The 20,417-nt window shown below is 41.6% G+C and overlaps 1 protein-coding gene across 1 annotated transcript in view; it reads left to right on the top strand.

The window, feature by feature from the left end:
• NUP205 (nucleoporin 205) overlaps positions 1–20,417 on the top strand; it is a 53,579-nt gene that overhangs the window by 13,802 nt on the left and 19,360 nt on the right. Inside the window, exons 9-25 of the mRNA XM_054167725.1 lie at positions 3,207–3,323; positions 3,836–3,973; positions 4,843–4,993; positions 5,756–5,961; positions 7,452–7,634; positions 8,938–8,988; positions 9,420–9,629; positions 10,859–10,958; positions 12,209–12,346; positions 12,603–12,792; positions 13,821–13,941; positions 14,396–14,477; positions 14,886–15,050; positions 16,462–16,586; positions 17,465–17,579; positions 19,285–19,434; positions 20,158–20,232. Coding sequence (XP_054023700.1) covers positions 3,207–3,323; positions 3,836–3,973; positions 4,843–4,993; positions 5,756–5,961; positions 7,452–7,634; positions 8,938–8,988; positions 9,420–9,629; positions 10,859–10,958; positions 12,209–12,346; positions 12,603–12,792; positions 13,821–13,941; positions 14,396–14,477; positions 14,886–15,050; positions 16,462–16,586; positions 17,465–17,579; positions 19,285–19,434; positions 20,158–20,232 — 2,317 coding nt within the window. The remainder of the gene's footprint in view (positions 1–3,206; positions 3,324–3,835; positions 3,974–4,842; positions 4,994–5,755; positions 5,962–7,451; positions 7,635–8,937; positions 8,989–9,419; positions 9,630–10,858; positions 10,959–12,208; positions 12,347–12,602; positions 12,793–13,820; positions 13,942–14,395; positions 14,478–14,885; positions 15,051–16,461; positions 16,587–17,464; positions 17,580–19,284; positions 19,435–20,157; positions 20,233–20,417) is intronic.

Below are 20,417 nucleotides of genomic sequence, written 5' to 3'. Positions count from 1 at the left end.
AAAACTGGGAGGAGTGTCTGGTACACCAGAAGGCTGTGTGGCTACTCAGTGAGTACTGGACAGACTGGAGAGCTGGGTGAAGATGAACCTTATGAAGAACAAGGACATAAGGACAAGTGTAGAGTCCTGCACCTGGGAAGGAATAACACCACGCAGCAGTACTGACTAGGGGGTGACCTGCTGGAAAGCAGCTCCATGGAGAAGGACCTTGGAGTCCTGGTGGACACTAAGGTATCCATGGGACAGCAATGTGCCCTAGTGGCCAAGAAAGCCAGTGGTCTCCTGGGGTGCATTAAGTAGAATGTGACCAGCAGGTCTAGGGAAGTTCTCCTCCCCTTCTGCCCTAGTGAGGCCTCACCTGAAGTATTATGTCCAGTTCTGTGCTCCCCAGTTGAAGAGGGACAGGGATGTACTAGAGAGTGTCCAACAGAGGGCTGTGAATCTGATGAAGGGACTGGAACATCTGTCTTATTGGGAAAGGCTGAGAGACCTGGGGCTGTTTAGTCTGGAAAAGAGAAGACTGAGAGGAGATCTTATTGATGCTTATAAATATGTGAAGGGTGGGTGGCCAGTCTCTTTTCAGTGGTATTCTGTGGTTGGAAAAGGGACAACAGAACATACACAAACTGGAGCACATAGTGTTCCACCTTGACAGGAGTCAAAACTTCTTTACTGTAAGGGTGCTGGAGCCCTGACCCAGGCTGCCCAGAGAGGTTGTGAAGTCTTCTTCTCTGGAGACTTTCAGGACTCATCTGGATGCATTCCTGTGTTCCTAGGTGATCCTTCTTTGGCAGGGGGGTTGGACTCAGTGATCTCCAGAGATCCCTTTTAAACCCCTACCATTCCATGATCTCTGACATTAGGGCAAGTAGCATGGAGATTGAGACACGACCTTCAGCTTGAGGTGCTGCAGTTCAGAAACTTAATTGATGGCATCTGTATAGCTTGGGGTTGGTTTTCCATGCTGAAGCAGAATGTGATTTTTAACAAGTCCTTGTAGTGTTTTTGTTTTGTTTTTCACAATTAAAACTGCTGAAATGAATGCTGAAACTGACAGCAATGCATGGGGGTGTGGGGTGGGTTTTTTTTGGTGGCTGTTTGTTTCTTTTGATACAGACAGTACTGTAACTGAAATGAACTTATGGGTTTTTTTTTTGTCTCATTTTTGATTTATTCTTTTGCTAATGATCTTTTCCATGTTTAAGAGGAGGCATTCTGCTTTTTCAGCAGTATGAATTGTGGGGAAAACGAGCAGCTGTTTTTTTTTACTGGAACAGTAGAAATGCTGCACAAAGGTTTTAAAGAGGAAATTGAAAGCAATTGCAACAGTTTCGTTTGTGCAAGACCTTGTATCTAGGCACAGAAAATGAAAGTTCTATGAAAATGATTTTATTTAATTGATGGAGGCCTTATTTTGTGACCTTCATTGTGTTGAGCTGTAGGCAGACTTGCCAAATAGTTTCTTTTTTGCAATGTGCAAGAAGTATTATAAAATACATTTTGTTCTTTGTAACTTCACAGAACAATATTGGCAGGAAAAACAGTATCTGAACCTTGAGAGTAGAGAGCATCCTTGTTGTAAACCTAAATTCTTCTCCCAGGCAACCAGCACCAGAACAAGAGGACGCAGTCTCAAGCTGTGCCAGGCAAAGTTTAGGCTTGAGGTGAGGAGGAAGTTTTACACAGACAGAGTGATTGCCCATTGGAATGGGCTGCCCAAGGAGGTGGTGGAGTCACCATCACTGGAGGTGTTCAGGAGGAGACTTGATAGGGTGCTTGGTTGCATGGTTTAGTTGATTAGGTGGTTTTGGATGATAGGTTGGACATGATGATCTTGAAGGTCTCTTCCAACCTGGTCTATTCTATTTTATTCTAAATGCTCTCTACTCTTTATTTGTAACTGGTTGGTGTTGCCTGCTGTTCTCTCAAGCTGTCTTTTTAGCCCACAGAATACCTATAGAACAAATGAAATGTCAGTTCAGTCAAATTCATGTTGATGACTTTACAGCAATGTTTTGGTTGGATTGGCTGCCTGCATACAGCACTTGCAATGTTTAATGGGCTTTGGACATGCTTTGGAGGTTGCCTGCAGTGGTGTAATACAGACACAGTAGCCCTTAGGAATCCTTTGAATGTGTGAGCAGTATGTGAGGTATATTTTGTGGAAGTTCCTTAATCAGATGCAAGTGGGAACTTTTTTGTGAGGGAGTTCTATATTGGTGGTGGTGTTTCATGAAAGATGAATGATGTGCCTGTAAAATGATGACTATTTATGGAATAGATGTAACATAGATTTTTTTGAATGAAGATATTTGGAGACTGAGCCAGGCTGAGGGTGCTACCATATTAGATTTAGAACAGATGTGATCTTGTTTCTTGTGTCCAAACTACCTCATCTAGCTTTTGAAGTAAAAAGAGAAGGATCTACCTTCTGGGCCCAAATCAGAGGATCTGGTGAAGCCAGTTGGAAAAACCTCCTATGATTTGAAGTGCAGGAGTTTAGCTCTAAACTTAGGGCCTTGGCAGTAAGAAAGTTATTGAATATGTACTTGAATTATTGTATTTGAATATAATAATTATTATATTTGAATTGTGCTGGATGTTAGGCAATATTTCTTCACTGAAAGGGTTATCAAACACTGGAATGACCTGCCTAGAGTAGTGGTGGAATCATAGAATCAACAAGGTTGGAAAAGACCTCAAGGATCATCAAGTCCAACCTGTCACCCAGCACCTCATGACTACTAAACCATGGCACCAAGTGCCATGTCCAATCCCCTTTTGAACACTCCAGGGCTGGGGACTCCACCACCTCCCTGGGCAGCCCATTCCAATGGCTAACAACTCTCTGTGAAGAACTTTCTCCTCACCTCGAGCCTAGACCTCCCCTGGGTCCCCATCTCTGGGGCTGTTCAAGCACCTGGCACTTAGGGATGTCATTTAGTGTTGACCTTTCAGTGCTGGGTCAAGGGTAGGGCTGGATGATCTTTGAGATCTCTTCCAACCAGATACATTCTGTGAATGTAAGCTCTTGGTGGGGGAGCGGGTTAAAAAAACCTGATCAGTTGAATGCTCTTTGTCATGTACATGCAAGTTCATTGTCTTTCTTAGTTTTCAAAAACTTGAGGCAATTCCATTATTTCTGTTCTTTTCCATTCTTAGCTAAGTATAGTCCAATGTTTTTTTCCACTTCATAAAACGTGTAGGTGAAGCAGCTGAGAAACCGCGCTGATGAAGATGCGCGCATGATCCACATGAGCATTCAGATGGGTAATGAGCCACCGATTTCCCTGAGGAGAGATCTGGAGCATTTAATGCTTTTAGTAAGCCCTATTTCCTTTTAAATTACTCTCTCTCAAAAAAAAAAAAAGAATGTGACTTTCCTTCTTCAGCAGAAAACCCTTTATCTAAGCAATAATCTGCAGTGCCGGATCTTCCCTTTTTTGGGGAGTAAAACGCAGACACTTCCTATAGCATCATGCAAAGAAATGAATTTACTGCCTTGGCTTCTGCTGTTAGTGAAGAGTCATGTAGTTAATACATCAAGGTACATAAATGATTATCTGAGAAATGGCCCTGTTTTCTTAGCAGTGGTTTAGTCTGTAATGATTGAAGTTGTGAAAGTTTGACTCGAATTTCTTAGGCTGTCAGTTGTTCTGATATTGCTATTTAGAAGCTGTCACCTTCTGGGGCTTTGAAGGAGAGGAACACCAGCCCGTGGGATGCTTTGCCTCTCCAGTGTGTTTAGCTTATCTAGCAGCAGTGCTTGTTGTTCAAGTAATCATCTCTTCTTTTGTATTGTTGATGTTTTCTAACGTTTTCCTTTCTCTGATAGATTGCTGAATTGTATAGGAAGGACCCCTTTAATCTGGAACTTGCCCTGGAATACTGGTGTCCATCAGAGCCTTTGCAGACGTCTACCATCATGGGGTCCTACCTTGGAGTAGCTCATCAGAGACCCCCTCAGCGCCAGGTTACTTAGATTTTTCTTGAGTAATTGCTAGTAACTTGAAAGTAAAGCCATAAAAACCACCCCAGGCAGCAAAGGGTTTTTTTGTCCTTATTACAGCTAGCATCCAAGAAAATACTGTCTTATTAGTGACTTATCTGAATGTGTCCTGCTCTGCATAATGTGGTTATTGTTGATAGTAGTTTGGGGAGGGTGAAAATCCATAAGAACATTGTAATTACCTAAAGCCCCAAAGTTATAGCCCATCAGAAACAGAACCTAATATTAGAATGAAGAAGCAATCTAAACAGATGTTGTGAAACTCCTTGGGTACCTGGGATGCTGTCAGCCTTCAGTGCTTCTTGAAGGACTGTGCAATGTTAGGCTAAACCTAGTATGAGACAGAACAGATGCATCCCAAAACCTACTCAAAGCACAGGCAGCTGTGCCTGGGTGCTGTCTGCAACCCCCCTTAAATGGCCCTGGGAGGAGCTGCCATGTGAGTCAGTGTGCAGGGATCTAACAAGCACATTGAATTCTTCCTCAGTGTCACTTAACTTGCCCTGTGAGATGTGTTAATAATACTGCTGTGCAGTGTGTGTGAGCTGAAGTAAATTTTAACTCTAGAAATACAGAATTGGAGAGTTAGTTTATTTGCAGTAGCCCGAATTATTTCATGTTGTTTATTTCCTCATTGAAACATGGGTGTCACCTGCAGGGACATTGAATGGGCCAGCCTGTGTGGTTCCACCCCTCGACACTTCCTACCCTGATAACATTAGAATCTGCTTTTTGACTTTGGCTTCCTATTGTTTTCCTCAAATACTCAGATTTGATTTTTATTTTTAAAGACTGGGTGTGTTTTGGTTTTTTTTTTCTTTCATTTCTTCCAGGTTGTCTTGTCAAAATTTGTTAGGCAGATGGGAGACCTCCTTCCTTCCACAATTTACATCCCATACTTGAAAATGCTGCGGGGACTGGCTAGTGGGCCTCAGTGTGCTCATTACTGCTTCAGTTTGCTAAAGGTCAATGGCAGTAGTCATGGTAAGAAAAGTGACACTTCAGCTCTTTATCAGCTCTTTCTTTTCTTTAGAAAAATACAAAGACTCAGATGAATTGTGGCTTTGCACTTCTAACATTTCATTATTAGAGTGAAATTGGAAGGCTTGACCTGGGTGGTGGTGGGGGAAGTGATTAGATAATTAAATATCTGAGCACCTTAGCAAATAATTCACCTGAAGAACTAACATGTTTAAAAAAGCTGTGCCTTGAGACCATAAAGAGATGCAGAATATCAGTATTCCTTACTGTAAAATACAAAATGAGGTCAGTTATGTATTTTGCAAATAGTTATCTTCCCCGAGCTGACATTTTTCAGAAGCACTTTGTTCTGTTAGAGTTTTTTTTGCTACCTGTAATACAATAGAGCTTTCTCAAAGTAAGAGATGCTGGTCAGGCCTGTGTTTTGTTAGTTTTGCATTGATCAAAGTGGAAAACTCCTTTACTTTGTAGATATAAGCAATGCTGCAGCCACTCTTGAGTCAGAAAACCCAAAACTTACTTGTACTGGCTTTTCGTATTGGCACCTTACTGTCTGTGTTAAAACCAACCCCCTGCCCCCAACAACAGGGAAAAAAAACCACAAGCCTCAAACTAGAGCCACTAGTTTCAGAAATAATGGCTTTACTTTGAATTGCATTTTTTTCCTCTAGATAAGAAAGTCTTCCTTTTAAATGTAGCTACCCTCCTTGTCACCCTGTGAAGGAGTAGCAAGAAAACCTTGACGCCTGTTTGTCATTTTTCCAGCGGAAAACATCCAAGGAGCAGGTGGCAGCCCTGTCTCCTGGGAGCATTTCTTCCACTCTTTGATGCTTTATCATGAGCACTTAAGGAAGGACTTACCAAGTGCAGACAGTGTGCAGTATCGACACTTGCCTCTCAGAGGGATCACACAGAAGGAACAGGATGGATTAATTGCCTTTTTGCAGCTGACCACTGTTATAGTAAATTGGGTAAGTAATCTTCTCTTTGGCCTTATTTATTCATGGATTATTTTTTTTCCCCCTTGCAAAATTGCCTCATTTAGCAATGAAGTTCACTTGACCAAAAATATGTAGGGCAAATTTATCTAGGAATATTGTCATTTGGCTAGTGAACTTCAAAAGCATGAGAAGCATCAGCAATAGCTGTTAGGACCAAACGTGCAGTCTGTGAAGCAGGAAGAGATGACACCTTTCCCTGTGTTGCTGGCATTACTGATGTTCTTGCTTTCCTGACACTTGGGTGCCATGGAGATGTCTTTCACAAGTGAGGTATCTTCAGAAGAAATGATTACCTAGTAAGAAATTTCTTTGCATTCAGTTCAAGTTTGAAAAGGCAATAAGAGATGGATTTCAAAGGTAGAAATTTGGCAAGGAAACTGATCAACTGTGAAACCTTATGTCCTTAAAGCAGGAGTGTGAAGTATGCCATGAATTGACTAGAACAGGATTCCAAGGGAATAAAACTGCAGTGCAGATTTTGTATTGTCAGTTGTCTGGGTAATTGTGGATAGTGTTCATTCAGCCCTTCAGTACCCACCAGACTCTGCAGCCTAAAAATTCCGTGAGGTACTGAGACACCTTTGGGTTCCTAGCAAGTGTCCACATGCAATTTAAATTCATAACAAAAATATTGATAAAGTCCCTTTACAGTGCTTGAATCATAAAATTGTTTTGGTTGGAAGAGACTTCTAAGATCATCGAGTCCAACCATCTACCTAATACCACCATGGCCATTAAACCATGCCCCGAAGTGCCACAGCTACACATTTCTTGAACACCTCAGGGATGGTGACTCCACCACCATGCTGGTTGGCCTGTTCCAATGCTTGACTACTCTTTGAGGCAAGAAATGTTTCCTAATATCCAATCTAAACCTTCCCTGGCACAATTTCAGGCCCTTTCCTCTCATTCTATTAGCTGATACTAGAGAGGAGACCAACCCCCCCACCTCACTGCAATCTCCTTTCAGGGAGTTGTAGAGAACAGTGAAGTCTCCCCTCAGCCTCCTCTTCTCCAGGCTAAACAATCCCAGCTCCCTTAGCTGCTTCTCATAAGCTTTGTTCTGTAGACCCTTCACCAGCTTTGTTGCCCTTCTCTAGATGTGTTTCAGCGCCTCATTGTCCTTGTAGTGAGCTCTCTAGAGTGTAAGTACTTAAACTTAGTTCCATGAATGTGTCTAATTAAAAGATTTAAAAAAAAAAGGGGGGTTGTTAAAAGAAGCTTCTGCACATAATTTTTCTCTGTGGATAGGCACAGGTTTAGTACTCAGCAGTAAATTGGGATTTTTTGGTTAATTAAAGTAGTGTGCTTTGGAATGGTTTAGCATTCTTTGGATGGTTTGTGTACCTTCAGCTGTGGAGCAGAGTTGTTGATACTGAACTGTGAGTTAAGAGTTTGTAAGACTTGAATAACCTTCAAAGTAATAACCTGCAATTCTGTTTCCTGTTGGATCACTGCAGAGTGAGAACGCTCGCTTGGCTCTCTGTGAGCACCCTCAGTGGACACCAGTAGTGGTTATTCTGGGACTTCTGCAGTGCAGCATTCCTCCTGTCTTGAAAGCAGAGCTATTAGAAACCCTCACTGCTTTTGGAAAATCTCCTGAAATAGCTGCTTCACTCTGGCAATCCTTGGAATATACACAGGTATTGTAGGATGTTTTGGGGAGGGGTTTAGAACTGCAGCATTCAAATGTGTTGAAGTTGGCAGTGTATTTGCCAATGGTGGTGTGTTTCCCCATAAATGCTCTTGTTGCTGTTTTTTTATTCACTTAGTTAATGCAACTTTCATTTTGAAGCAGTTTTGAAAAGGACAGAATGGTTTTGTTCCTCAGAGATCTCATGACCTGTGCTTCTTTCTTGTAAACATAGATTTTTCTAACACACAGCCCTGTGTGTTCAGTGTGGTTTTTTCCCCCCCCCCCCACTCTGTATATGTCATAAGTTTTCTGCAGATTACATATTTTTCTGCTTGGCAGTTTTGTTCTTTGGTCTGTAATAGTCTTCCAGTGTGAATGATGCTCCTGGAAAGGAGAGACTGCCTACAAAGCTCTGCTTTTAGGCATTTATTTTTCAGAATAGAATAGAATTAACCAGCTTGGAAAAGACCTTTGAGATCATCAAGTCCAACCCATCACCCAACACCATCTAGTCAACTAAACCATGCCACCTACAGGTTATTATCTTAAAACTTTCACAGGTAGATGGCATAGGTCAGGTATTAAAAGCCCTACCTTTTAAAAAGTGGGGGTTTTTTCCCTTCTGTTATGATTTCAGAGAAAAACTTTTAAATATGAATCCTAAGGAAGATGAATATCAAAAGAAAATGGTCTCAGTATTGCCAGTTCACAAATCACAATGGGATGAGCTCATGCCATGTATTATGGTTCAGGCTACTTGCAGATTTATTTAGAGGAACTTGAGGCCTTTGAACTGCAACTGCTGTTTTCTGTTGATTACCAATAATTGCCTTGACAACAATGGCATCTTGTAGTACATTAAATGCTCACCAACTTCACTTCCTGTCTTTTAATAGTCCTTAAAATGCAGTTTCTTGAGAGATAACAAGGGAAACATCTTTCCTTTTAGGCAATACAAGACAAAAATCATGAATGTGAAAAAGAATTTCTCTTCTTTGCATCATGCTTATTGTTTAAATGAAACAGATCTTTAAGGAGGTAAAGCTAGAAGCATACAAGTGTACAACATAGAATCCAGCCTTTCAGACAGAAAAAACACACCTTATTTTTTCCTTTAAGATGATTTAGGAGACTTACTCTCACAGTTAAAACCTGATGAGTACCTGTATATTCCTGACAGAGTTGGTGAATGGCTGGACTTGATCTCAAAGATCTTTTCCAACCTAAACAACTCCATGATTCTGTGGAGATGCTCTTTCATTATGTGAATTGTATTGCTTGCCTGTTTAATTTCTCTTTCTTTGTTGTAGATCTTACAGACTGTAAGAAGTCCAGGCCAGAGGCAAGCAATTGGTATTGAGGTAAGGGCTTCTTTGTGCATAGGCAGCCTCTCTGACCATCTGCATAGGAGTTCAGGAAACACTTGCAGAGGCTGCATCTGCAGCCACACTTCCCTAAGCCTGTAGCATTGCATGGGGGTGGTTGTGGCCCAAGTGCAGAACCTGGCACTTGAATGGTTTGGTTGGGAGGGACCTTTTAAAGATCATCTAGTTCCAACACCCCCTACCACGTGCAGGGACACCTTCCACTAGACCTGGTTGCTCAGGACCACATCCATCCTGGCCTTGAGCATCTCCAGGGAGAGGGCTCCCACAACCTCCCTAGGCAAGCTGTGACTCAATTCACAGGTGATGTTCTTCTATTATTTGTTCTCATATTTTAATCCCTCCCTCAAAATCTTTCATTTTTTTTTTCCCCTCCCTTCTTTTGCATTTGCTGTCTCCTGGGGAAGGTTGAACTGAATGAGATCGAGTCCCGATGTGAGGAGTACCCTCTGACCCGCTCCTTCTGTCGGCTCATCAGCACGCTGGTGGAGAGTTCCTTCCCCTCCAACCTGGGGGCAGGTCTCCGCCCGCCTGGCTTTGATCCCTATCTCCAGTTCCTCAGGGATGCTGTGTTTCTGCGCTTCCGCACCAGAGCTTACCGGCGAGCTGCTGAAAAAGTAATGCTTCTTGACAAAATACAGAACCATGGAATTGTGAGGGTTGGAAGGGGCCTCAACCATCATCCTGTTCCAACCCCCTGCCATGGGCAGGGACACCTCACACTACAGCAGGTTACTCACAGCCGCATCCAGCATGGCCTTAAAAACCTCCAGGGATGAGGCTTCTACCACCTCCCTGGGCAGCCTGTTTCAGTATCCCTCATGGTAGAGAACTTCTTCCTAACATCCAATCTGAATCTACCCATTTCAATTTTTATTCCATTTCCCCTAGTCCTATCATTACCTGACACCCTAAAAAGTCCCTCCCCAGCTTTCTTGTAGCCCACTTCAGTTACTGGAAAGCCACTATAAGGTCTCCTTGGAGCCTTCTCTTCTCCAGACTGAACAGCCCCAACTCCTTCAGTCTCTCCTCATAGGAGAGGTTCTCCAGCCCTCTGATCATCTTGTGGCCCTTATGTGTATATATATATATTCAGTTTTGGTTTGTTGTTGGATGCTGCTAAAATGATTTGGCATTGCTGGTGTGGCTTAGATCTGTTTGCAATGCTGTGCAAATTTGATGCAGCAGAGGTAACCTGGAGCACTTCATAGTGTTTGATTCTGTAAATGGGTGTGTTTTTCACTCATGGGTCATCAGGATCTGTGAACTACTTCTAAGGAGCCTGCAGAAAGTATCTTTCTGAGCAACAGGGGGAATTTATGTTTTTGTTAGCTTTCAATTTGCTATGCAGGATTCTGAACTCTCCCACATGACTAATGACTTCTGAACATCACACACTGAGATCTATGTCAGATTTGTCCTCATTGTTACTCCAGAGAATATTTCAGACTTGCTGAATCAGGGAATTGAGTTTCCTTTGTGATCCTTCTGGATGAAAGTGCATGTTAAACTATCCTGGAAGCTATTAATGATCTGTTACTTCCTATATACCTATTAAAGACTCTTTTATTGCTTCTAGTTTCAATATACTAATACATACTGTATAATGGAGCCTAAAATAGGCAATAAGACTTAGTGTTCCATTTTACTTCAGAAAGCAAGCTTGGCCTTTTGAAGTGTTTGGCATGATGAATTATAAATGTAGTTAGATAGTATTTCAGATTTAGGTAGTCAGCCCATCTCCTCATCCATCACAGCCTGTTATATTCTTTGCCATCCTGGTTTGTTGCTGCAGTGTCAGTTGTACTCTGTGTGTGACTCTCTCCATTTTGTGGTTTATCTACAGTGGGAAGTAGCTGAGGTAGTTCTGGAAGTGTTCTACAAATTGCTGCGGGACTACGAACCTCAGCTTGAAGACTTTGTGGACCAATATGTGGAGCTACAAGGTCAGCTTGTTGGTTTACTCACTGACAAACAGAACTGTAACTTAGTTAAATCTCTTTTAATCTTGTGATCTTGTTTAATACTGCCAATGGTGTGGAAAGCTAGTTAGGAAGTGTTCAAAAAATGTCCATGTACTACGGGGAGCTGCAGTAGGAGTGGAACAGTGATCTGAAGTCATTTAACTGGGGACAACTGTTCTTTAAAAGGCCAAAGTTGCTTCATTGTAGGAAATTTGAGGCTTGTTTGAACTACTTCTCAACACTGAATGCTAGCCTGATGCCTGTGGGTTTGTTTGCAGCAGGAGAGATCCTCTAAGAAGCACTTCTTAACGAACAGCACCTTTAAGACACCTGTTCAGTGAGGTCACCTCAACCTGGGAGTCCTTGCTCTGTACTTTGCAAACAGTTCTTTGCTGCTGAGCTGACCTGGGCCATTCCTGTCTTCTGCCAGTCCTTTAGCTGCATGATTATTTGTGGGTTACATGATGTATTGGAGTTAAAACTGATCTTTTTGACTAGCTCCATTTCTTGAACTGATTCGTGTAGCTCCATGGTGGCATGGCATAGCTTGTCATGTTAGGGAGGCAGCACAGACAGGGAATGAATGGAAGGAGAAAGGCATTGTTTAAGCTGATGTCAAAAGAAACTGCACCCTCATTATCACTTGCCTATTAAAAAAGATGCTTGCTGCTCTCCTGCTTTTCTCCACCATAGTTTTCTGGGAGACTAGATAAATCAGAAACATTAGCCTTGACTTTTCCTTTTGTTACATGAGAGTCTTGGATTTTTAGGCTTGTAGGTCCATTCATTGTTGCAGCAGATGTGCAAGTATCCATAAACCATGAGGTTCATTGGACCTTCTCAGCTTTGATTTCTGGAAATGCTTTTTCCCCTCATCCAGGCTATAGGGGATGTAAACTTTTCCCACTTTTCAGTATTGTCAAACCATTTAATGTAGCTCCAGTGTGGTGTAAATTCCTAACGTTGATTTGAATCCAAGGTCAGATCTACTTGGGGAAAATCTTAACTGGTTAAAATTAAAATTGGTCCATCAGGTATACACTTCCCAAACTTCTAAAATCACCTACATGGCTGAAATGTAAAGAAAACCTTTGTATGCAGTGTGTTTCCTCTCTTTAGATGTTATTTACAGCAGGGACTGTAGGCTTTGTTGCTCTCAGGCTAACTCGAGTAATGTAAATTTTTTCTATCAGATGCTAAGTTTTGTTTGTTTTTTTCCCCTCTCTCTTTAGGAGAAGAAATAATAGCATATAAACCACCTGGGTTCAATTTGATGTATCATCTGTTGAATGAATCCCCAATGCTGGAGCTGTCTCTTAGTTTACTAGAAGAAGGAGTTAAGCAGCTCGATACTTACGCTCCGTTTCCTGGTATGTGCCTAGAATTGATTTTCCCTGTGAGGTTCAAAGGCATGCTAAGTAGGATTTAAAGCTGACATTGCATATCTTCAACTGGATGTTGTTTCTCTTGTGTATAAAAATTGTGTTTTGAGGGGGAATTTTGCTAGTAGTAACCGACTGACAAGTTCTTTCTTGGTGCAAGGCTTGATGAGTGAGGTTTATGAATGTGGTGTACTTAACTGCTCCTTTGTTTTTCTTATGGTTCTTTGTTGTTTGTGCACTGCAGGGAAGAAGCATTTAGAGAAAGCTGTGCAGCATTGCCTGGCACTTCTAAACTTAACCCTACAGAAAGAGAATCTTTTTATGGATCTGTTGCGTGAGAGCCACCTTTCCCTAATTGTCACCCCCCTGGAGCAGCTGCTTCAAGGAATCAATCCTCGCACTAAAAAGGCAGACCATGTGGTGAATATTGCTAGGTGTGTGCAAAGAGCTGAGCAGGAAGGGGTTTTGGAGATGCAGAAGTACTTGGATCCTGGTCCTTTCATCAGTTTCACTAGCCAGTGCTTCTCTTTGCACTTTGTGATGTGTGTGTATTGTCTTGTGCAAGACTGGGATCTGCATTTATAGTTTTTCTTTCTCATTTCCCCCTCTCCCTCATGATTCCTTCATTTCCTTATATGTACTGATTGCTCTGCATGTAATTTTCAGTTTATGACAACCAAAGTCTAGGGCAGAGTGGTAGAGCAAAGCCTTCATCGGGTGCCTATTGGCCACTTAAATATTTTGCAGCATTGTCCATTAGTTGCTCTATTAGAAGTATCAGGCTAGTAATCTGAAATTCCATTTCAAATGTGAATCATAAGAATTTCCTGCTCCCACTGACACCTTTTGTTCCTGTTTGGTCTTATAACTCCACAGGCAAACCAACATGGAATAGTACAATTGAGTGCATAAAAAGAGTACTGGTATTCTGACATGGAATGCACTAAAAAAATGGAACTTTTCCTATAAATCAGTCTTTCATTTATGTTGCTTTCTTCACAGAACAAGAGTTTTTCCAAAAGCATGCCTTTTAAGATGCTTTTAATGATTTTGTCTGTTTGCTTTTTGTTTTCCTCCCCTATTTTATGTACAATCAATAATTGAGTTTTAGCTAGTTTTTGGTCTGCAGTGACACTGATTCCTGCGTGATCTGAAGGGCTTTTCTCTGTTTGTGTGAGCCTGTGACAAGTTGTTTTAACTTATCCTGAAGTGTTTGAGGTAGATTATGGATAAAAAAATGTGGTAGTCATTCCAGGAGAGATTTATTATCCTTCCTCAGCCTACAACCCTCATTTTGATGGAAGAGTGTGAGGTGCTTCATGTAGAGTGAAATGCTGTTTGTAGCTTTTCTGTCTCGTGTAGTTTGTAAATGTTTTAGCTATAAATCTTGTTTCATTTCTCATCTATGCAGTACCATCATCAAATAGTAAAATTCTCCACAATTTCATTGCCATTTTTCAAGGTATCTTTACCATGGAAACAGCAATCCTGAGCTGGCTTTTGAGAGTGCCAAGATCTTGTGCTGTATTTCTTGTAATCCCAACATCCAGATAAAGCTGGTTGGTGATTTCACACATGATCAGGTAAATGCCAGTTTCTTTGGATCTTGAAAGAGAATCTAGTGGGGAAAGTACTTGTGCTTCATAATGTTACTTAAAGGGATAGGGGTTTAGATCAAGTACATCACATCTGTGTTTTGTCTCCTACCTACCTCTAAAAAGTCTTTGACTATGGCATTTTGAAAAGCAACTACTTCATTGACTGGGAAAAAGTGTTTGGAAGAAGGAAAAGGACAAACATCTTTGAGATACAGAGATTTTCTTGACTTTGTAGTCTTCAACCTGTGAGGTTGCACAGTAGATGGATTTATTTTTCTCCTAACCAAGGCTTAGAATAGCTACAGCTCCTGCTTATTAACAAGGTTATAGGAGTTTTGTATACAGCTTCTGTCAACGTACATGGAGGGAATTAGAAAGGTGCTGGGTTATAATACTCTTAAAATCCTCTTAATTTCCATCCTTCTGTTGTTGAATACAGAGTATTAGCCAGAAGCTGATGGCTGGGTTTGTGGAATGTTTGGACAATGAAGATGCAGAAGAATTAATTAATCCAGATGAAGGTATGTAAAAGACTCCTTAAAAATGGCTTGCAGTGTTGTCTTTTGCATAGAATGAAATTAAAGAGAGTCTGAAAGTGGTTTGAAGTCAGATAAAACCCCTCTTCTCATGTTGTTTTCTGTAATATTGGACCTTTAACAGAAGGAAAACCACCTATGTCTTGTTAAGCTATGTTCACAGTATGATGAGCCAACTACAAGCTGAGTCTGTAGAAGAAAGTATTTAACATTGCTCTGGATGTATCATTGAGAGATCTATCAATAGTGATTTGAAATTTTGATCTTGTATCCCTCTTTACTAATGCAAGTTGATGCCTTAGCTTTCTTGTCTTTAACTTGAGGGCTCTGAGAATTATTCCATTAAATGAATTTCTTCACTGTTCACCTGGTCTTGTCTGGTTTTTAATCAAGAGCTGGAGCCTGAAAAGAAGAGGGCACGAATCCATCATGAAACAAGGATCCATATTCTCAATCTCCTTATCACCTCTCTTGAGTGTAGTCCTCCCAGCCTTGCTCTCTATCTTTTGGGATTTGAGCTCAAGAAACCTGTCAGCACCACAAACCTGCAAGACCCAGGTATGTAGAGGAAAAGATGATCTGGTGTTTAATCAGTTCTGTTATCAATGCTGAGAGTACTTAATGGACAATTCTTGGGGGGAAGCAGCTCCTATTGTGTATTGAGAATAAGACAACAAGCCTTGTTCTAATCCTCAATAGCCAAGTTGATAGCCAATTGCAACATTTAAATGGCTTCATCCTTTCTGTAAATTGGAATTTGAAACACAATTAACATTGTGGAGGGCAATGACAATTTAGAGGGGAAACATTGATTTATGTACTATTTCATGTAGCATGGATTTGATGGTTCAGGAAATACCTGGATAGCATGGGAATCTACAAAGCAGATTGTCACTTTGAACTCATTATACTGCTTAACTACTATCCTGTTCCTTCTCAAATTCCTGTTTAAAATCAATAATAAGGAAGAGAAACAGTTTTAATTGCTTAATTTTATAGAAGAAAACCTTTTAGAAGATGTGGGGTGGTTGTTCTGCTGCTAAGTATATTCCTAATATTGATATATGTATGAATATCTCTGTGAGAACATGAACTTCAAAGCAACAGGAGTGACATTTCTGATGTTTCTTGAAACCACTGAGTGTTGGTATGTCTTGTTTGCCTCCTCAGCTTCTAACTTGCATTCACTACAAGACAGATACTGATAAACTTGAGCAAGTTCAGCAGAGATGGACAGGGGGATAGAGCTCTCAGCCTGTGAGAAGAAGCTGAGGGAATCAGAATCACAGAATTGTTAGGGTTGGAAGGGGCCTCAAGGATCATCTAGTTCCAACCCCCACTGCCTTGGGCAGGGACACCTCACACTAGATCAGATTGCTCACAGCCACATCCAGCATGGTCTTAAAAGCCTCCAGGGTTGAGGCTTCCACCACCTCCCTGGGCAACCTGTGCCAGTGTCTCACCACCCTTGTGGTGAAGAACTTCCTAACAGCCAATCTGAATTTACTTCTGGTTTTGCTCCATTCCCCCAGTCCTATCACTCCCTGACACCCTAAAAAGTCCCTCCCCAGCTTTCTTGTAGCCCCTTTCAGATACTGGAAGGCCACAAGTAGGTCTCCTTGGAGCCTTCTCTTCTCCAGACTGAACATGCCCAACTCCCTCAGTCTGTCCTCATAGGAGATTTGCTCCAGCCCTCTGCTCATCCTCGTGGCCCTTCTCTGGACACATTCCAGGGTGGGACTTCTTCAGTCTGGACAAGAGAAGGCTTTGAGGGGAGACCTAATAGCTGTCTTCAAATATCATCCAAGAGATTAATGAGAAGATAAAGCCAGACTCTTGAGAGGTGTGTGGCAGGAAGATGAGAGACAGTGGGCAAAAACTGAAACAAGCTCCAGCTGGATATAGGAGAAACTTGTATTTGCTGTGGAGGCAATTAAGAATGTAAAGAAAAGAATTGTTCTATTTTAAGGTGTCTTGGGTTGTCCACGGACTTGCCTTCATGCTATCTTGAACATACTGGAGAAGGGTACTGAAACAAGGAATGGGCCTACAGCAGTTCAGGAATCTCCTCATCTTGCAGAACTCTGCTACCAGGTATTCAGCATATTTTCTGTTGTCACCCACTGAAAGTAGGTTCTAAATAAAATCAGCTCTTCCTTGGCCAACACAGGTGGTTGATGATCCTCACAATAGGTTTGTTTTTCAAAGCATCTGTCAAGATTTTATCTAACCTTGAACTGTTTTGATGATAGCTTTTTTTTCTGTGTGGAAAAAGTATTACCTTGCAGCAAACCAGAAAAGAAAGAGTCTGCACTTGTGTCAGAGCTTGAAACTGGGATAGAAAACTAATGTTCTACATTTTTTTGGGTTAGTCTTTGAATCAGTTGTGACCATGTGCCTCTTAATTTCAATTTTGGAGCTGCGGTTTGCCAGCAAGTAAGATAACAAATAAGCCAGTAAAATTACCTTCTTTATTCTCTAGCAGTGACAAAATGTGTGTCTGAGATGGGGAAGACAGGTGAATTAGGTATATGTGCAAGGTAGCTGATGTTTGGCTTTAAATCATATATTAGTATGATTGCACACATGTTGAAAACCTGTGGAATCCTAGAAAGGGTTGTAACCATTAAGAGTGAAAGAGGCTAAGAGGCTGTGCTGTAGAAAGAAAGAAAGAAAAATCAACTCCCATTTCCTGTCTTGGTGAATCTGGAGACTGAAAAAGACACTTTTGAGGGAGCTGAACAAATAGAAAAGATTGTATTGTGTTGTGGGTAAATGCTGGCAGTCCTCTAGTGTCATAATTCAATGTCTGCTATAAACAACATGTTCAGCATTGGAGTAAGCTGGTGGAAAGCTTACTGTAAATGCAGGCAGTGTGGTTTGAGCAGTAAGAGAGTGTTATGCAACTTTTGATTTGGTGATTGGTTTGTTTGTAAAATAACTTGCATAAATGTACTGGTTTTGATTGTCAGGTGATCTATCAGTTGTGTGCATGCTCTGACACATCAGGTCCAACTATGAGGTATCTGAGGACCAGTCAGGATTTCTTGTTCACTCAGCTGCAGTATTTGCCATTTTCCATCAAAGGTAATTTTAATGCTAAGATGCTTAAATGTGCATGCTTCAAAATTCAGTGAGTCTTTTAGCTCCTGAAGAATCATAGAAGAAACATAAGTAACTTTATTAAGTTGAATTAATTATTGCCTCTGTTAAGCTTCTAATCCTGCAAATACTGAACTCTGCCCATTTAAGAAGTTCATGTTGTTACAGGTTCACAGGTTGCATTGGGTGGGAAGGGACCATCAGAGGTCACCTTGATCAACAGCCCTACAGAGAGCAGGGAACTGCTGCTGAACTCCTGTAAAAGAATGTTAGCTCAGGCATGCATCAAGTCTCCAGAAGCAAATCTTGAATCTCTTTCAATTATCATTGTAGTTTTGTTAGATTTATGTTACAGGAAAAAAAACCCCAGCATAATTTCTTTGAGAAGTAAAGGAGGTTGCTATGAGGTGGGCTGTAGTCTCTTCTCCCAAGTAACTAGTGATAGAACAAGAGGGAGTGGCCTCAAGCTGCACCAGGGGAGGTTTAGGTTGGACATTAGGCAAAATGTTTTTGACTGAAAGGGTTGTCAGGCATTGGAACAGGCTGCTCTAGGAGGTGGTTGAGTCACCTGTGTTTAAAAGCTGTCTAGATGTGATGCTTGGTGATAAGGCTTTGTGGTGGCATTGGCAGAGTAGGGCTAATGGTTGGACTCAATGGATCTTGAAGGTGTTTTCCAACCTAAATGATTCTGTGCTTCTATGATTCTAAGAACAACTGAGTTTTTGTTTGGGGAATGTCATTAATTTTTCAGTTAATAGATATGTTTTTAATCTTTCAGACCAACATTTCTCAGGTGCCTTAAACTGAGTAAATGTACTTCACTCACTTTGTCAGATGCTTGACCTTGTTAAAGGACAGTAGACTTAGCATTCCAGTACAGGTATCCAGCATAGGTAAAGCACTAAAGATGCCTCTTACATGACTTAAGAACCTAAATTAGATGAATATTAAATAGGAAGATTCTTGGACACCTGTATTCAAGCCTCATCAATTTCATTTACAGTTAGTTTAGGATGCAGATCTGATTATTTTCACTGAAATGATGACTCTGCTCAGGAAGCACTGCATTCTCCACAATGCCTGTTAGTACAGGTTAGATCCAGATTTTTTGTGGGGGTGTATACCCTTAACAGCATGAGCACTCACGATTTGTTTTCACAATGATCAGCTTCATTTAATGGCTTCTGTCAGATCTCTCAGTCCTTTGTTTTGTAAACAAATGATGAGCAGGTAGAATTATAGAATTGTTTCAGTTGGAAAAGACCTCTAGGATCATTGAGTCCAAGCATCAACTGAATACTACCATGGCCATGGAACCTTGTCCACATGTTTTTTGAACACCTCCAGGGATGGTGACTCCACCACCTCCCCAGCAGCCTGTTCCAATGCCTGACCACTCTTTCCATAAAGAAATCTTTCCTAATATCCAATCTAAACCTGCCCTGGCACAATTTCAGGCCATTTGCACTCATTCTATCATCTGATACTAGGGAGAAGAGACCAACCCCCACCTCACTCCAACCTCCTTTCAGAGATTTGTAGAGTAATGAGGTCTCCCCTTAGCCTACCTCTCCCTCAGGTGATAAGTAAAGGACATCCTCTCAAAGCTTTCTCAAATGAAATTGCTTTCCTCGAAGTAAGTAATACTGTTTATGATCAGGTTCATAATTGTTTCTTCATCCTCACTCAGAACATGAGATTTCAACACTGAACCAGATGTCCTGGCTGATGAAGACTGCAGCTATCGAAATGCGAGTGACATCGCTGAACCGCCAGCGCTCCCACACGCAGAGACTGCTGCACCTGCTGCTTGATGACATGCCTGTGAAACCATACTTGGGTAAGAGCATTTTATTGTGAGGCTGAATAACCCTCAAGAAATGGAAATATGAGAGACTTGGGATTGTTTTCTCCATAAGCTTGTGGCAGTTTGTTTGTGATACCGGGTCTGGAAGTGCCTGTGAAGAGATGGGAAGGAAGATACAAAGACAGTTTAGAATAGAACAGAATTAACCAGGTTGGAAAAGACCTTCCAGATCCTCGAGTCCAACCTATCGCCCAACGCTATCTAATCAACTAAACCATAGCACCAAGTGCCTCATCCAGTCTCTTCTTAAACACCTCTCCCTGGGCAGCACATTCCAATGGCCAATCTCTCTCTCTGTGAAGAGCTTCTTCCTAACATCCAACTTAAACCTCCCCTGGTGCAGCTTGAGACTGTGTCCTCTTGGTCTGGTGCTGCTTGCCTGGGAAAAGAGAGCAACCCTCACCTGGCTACAACTTCCCTTCAGACAGTTGTAGACAGCAATAAGGTCTCCTCTGAGCCTACTCTTCTCCAGGCCAAACAACCCCAGCTCTCTCAGCCTCTCCTTGTATGGCTTGTGCTCCAAACCCCTCACCAGCTTTGTTGCCCTTGCACCTTGATCAGGTGGCCAAGGCGGCCAACAGTGTCCTGGCTTGTATCAGCAAAAGTGTGGCCAGCAGGAGTAGGGAAGGTGACATTTTTTCACTCCCAGTTATTTATTTGTTTTAAAATGTATTTATTATGCTTTCTGACCTTCAGCTGATGGTGAAGGAGGGTTGGAAGATGAAAGTCGATCAGTCAGTGGCTTTCTCCACTTTGACACTGCTTCCAAAGGTAAGCATTATGGCTGGTGATTATTTCTCAGTAAAGCTTTTTTCAATGCTTAATGGGAGGGTGGGCTATCTCTAGAAAGGGCACTTTGAAAGTGAAAATAGAATCATAGAATTGTTAGGGTTGGAAGAGACCTCAAGGATCATCTAGTTCCAACCCCCCTGCCATGGGCAGGGACACCTCACACT

Source organism: Dryobates pubescens, chromosome 15 (assembly GCF_014839835.1).
Source record: "Dryobates pubescens isolate bDryPub1 chromosome 15, bDryPub1.pri, whole genome shotgun sequence".
NCBI classification, from domain to species: domain Eukaryota; kingdom Metazoa; phylum Chordata; class Aves; order Piciformes; family Picidae; genus Dryobates; species Dryobates pubescens.
Note: the sequence above shows the minus strand (reverse complement) of the source record. Positions and strands in the feature narration are given on the sequence as shown.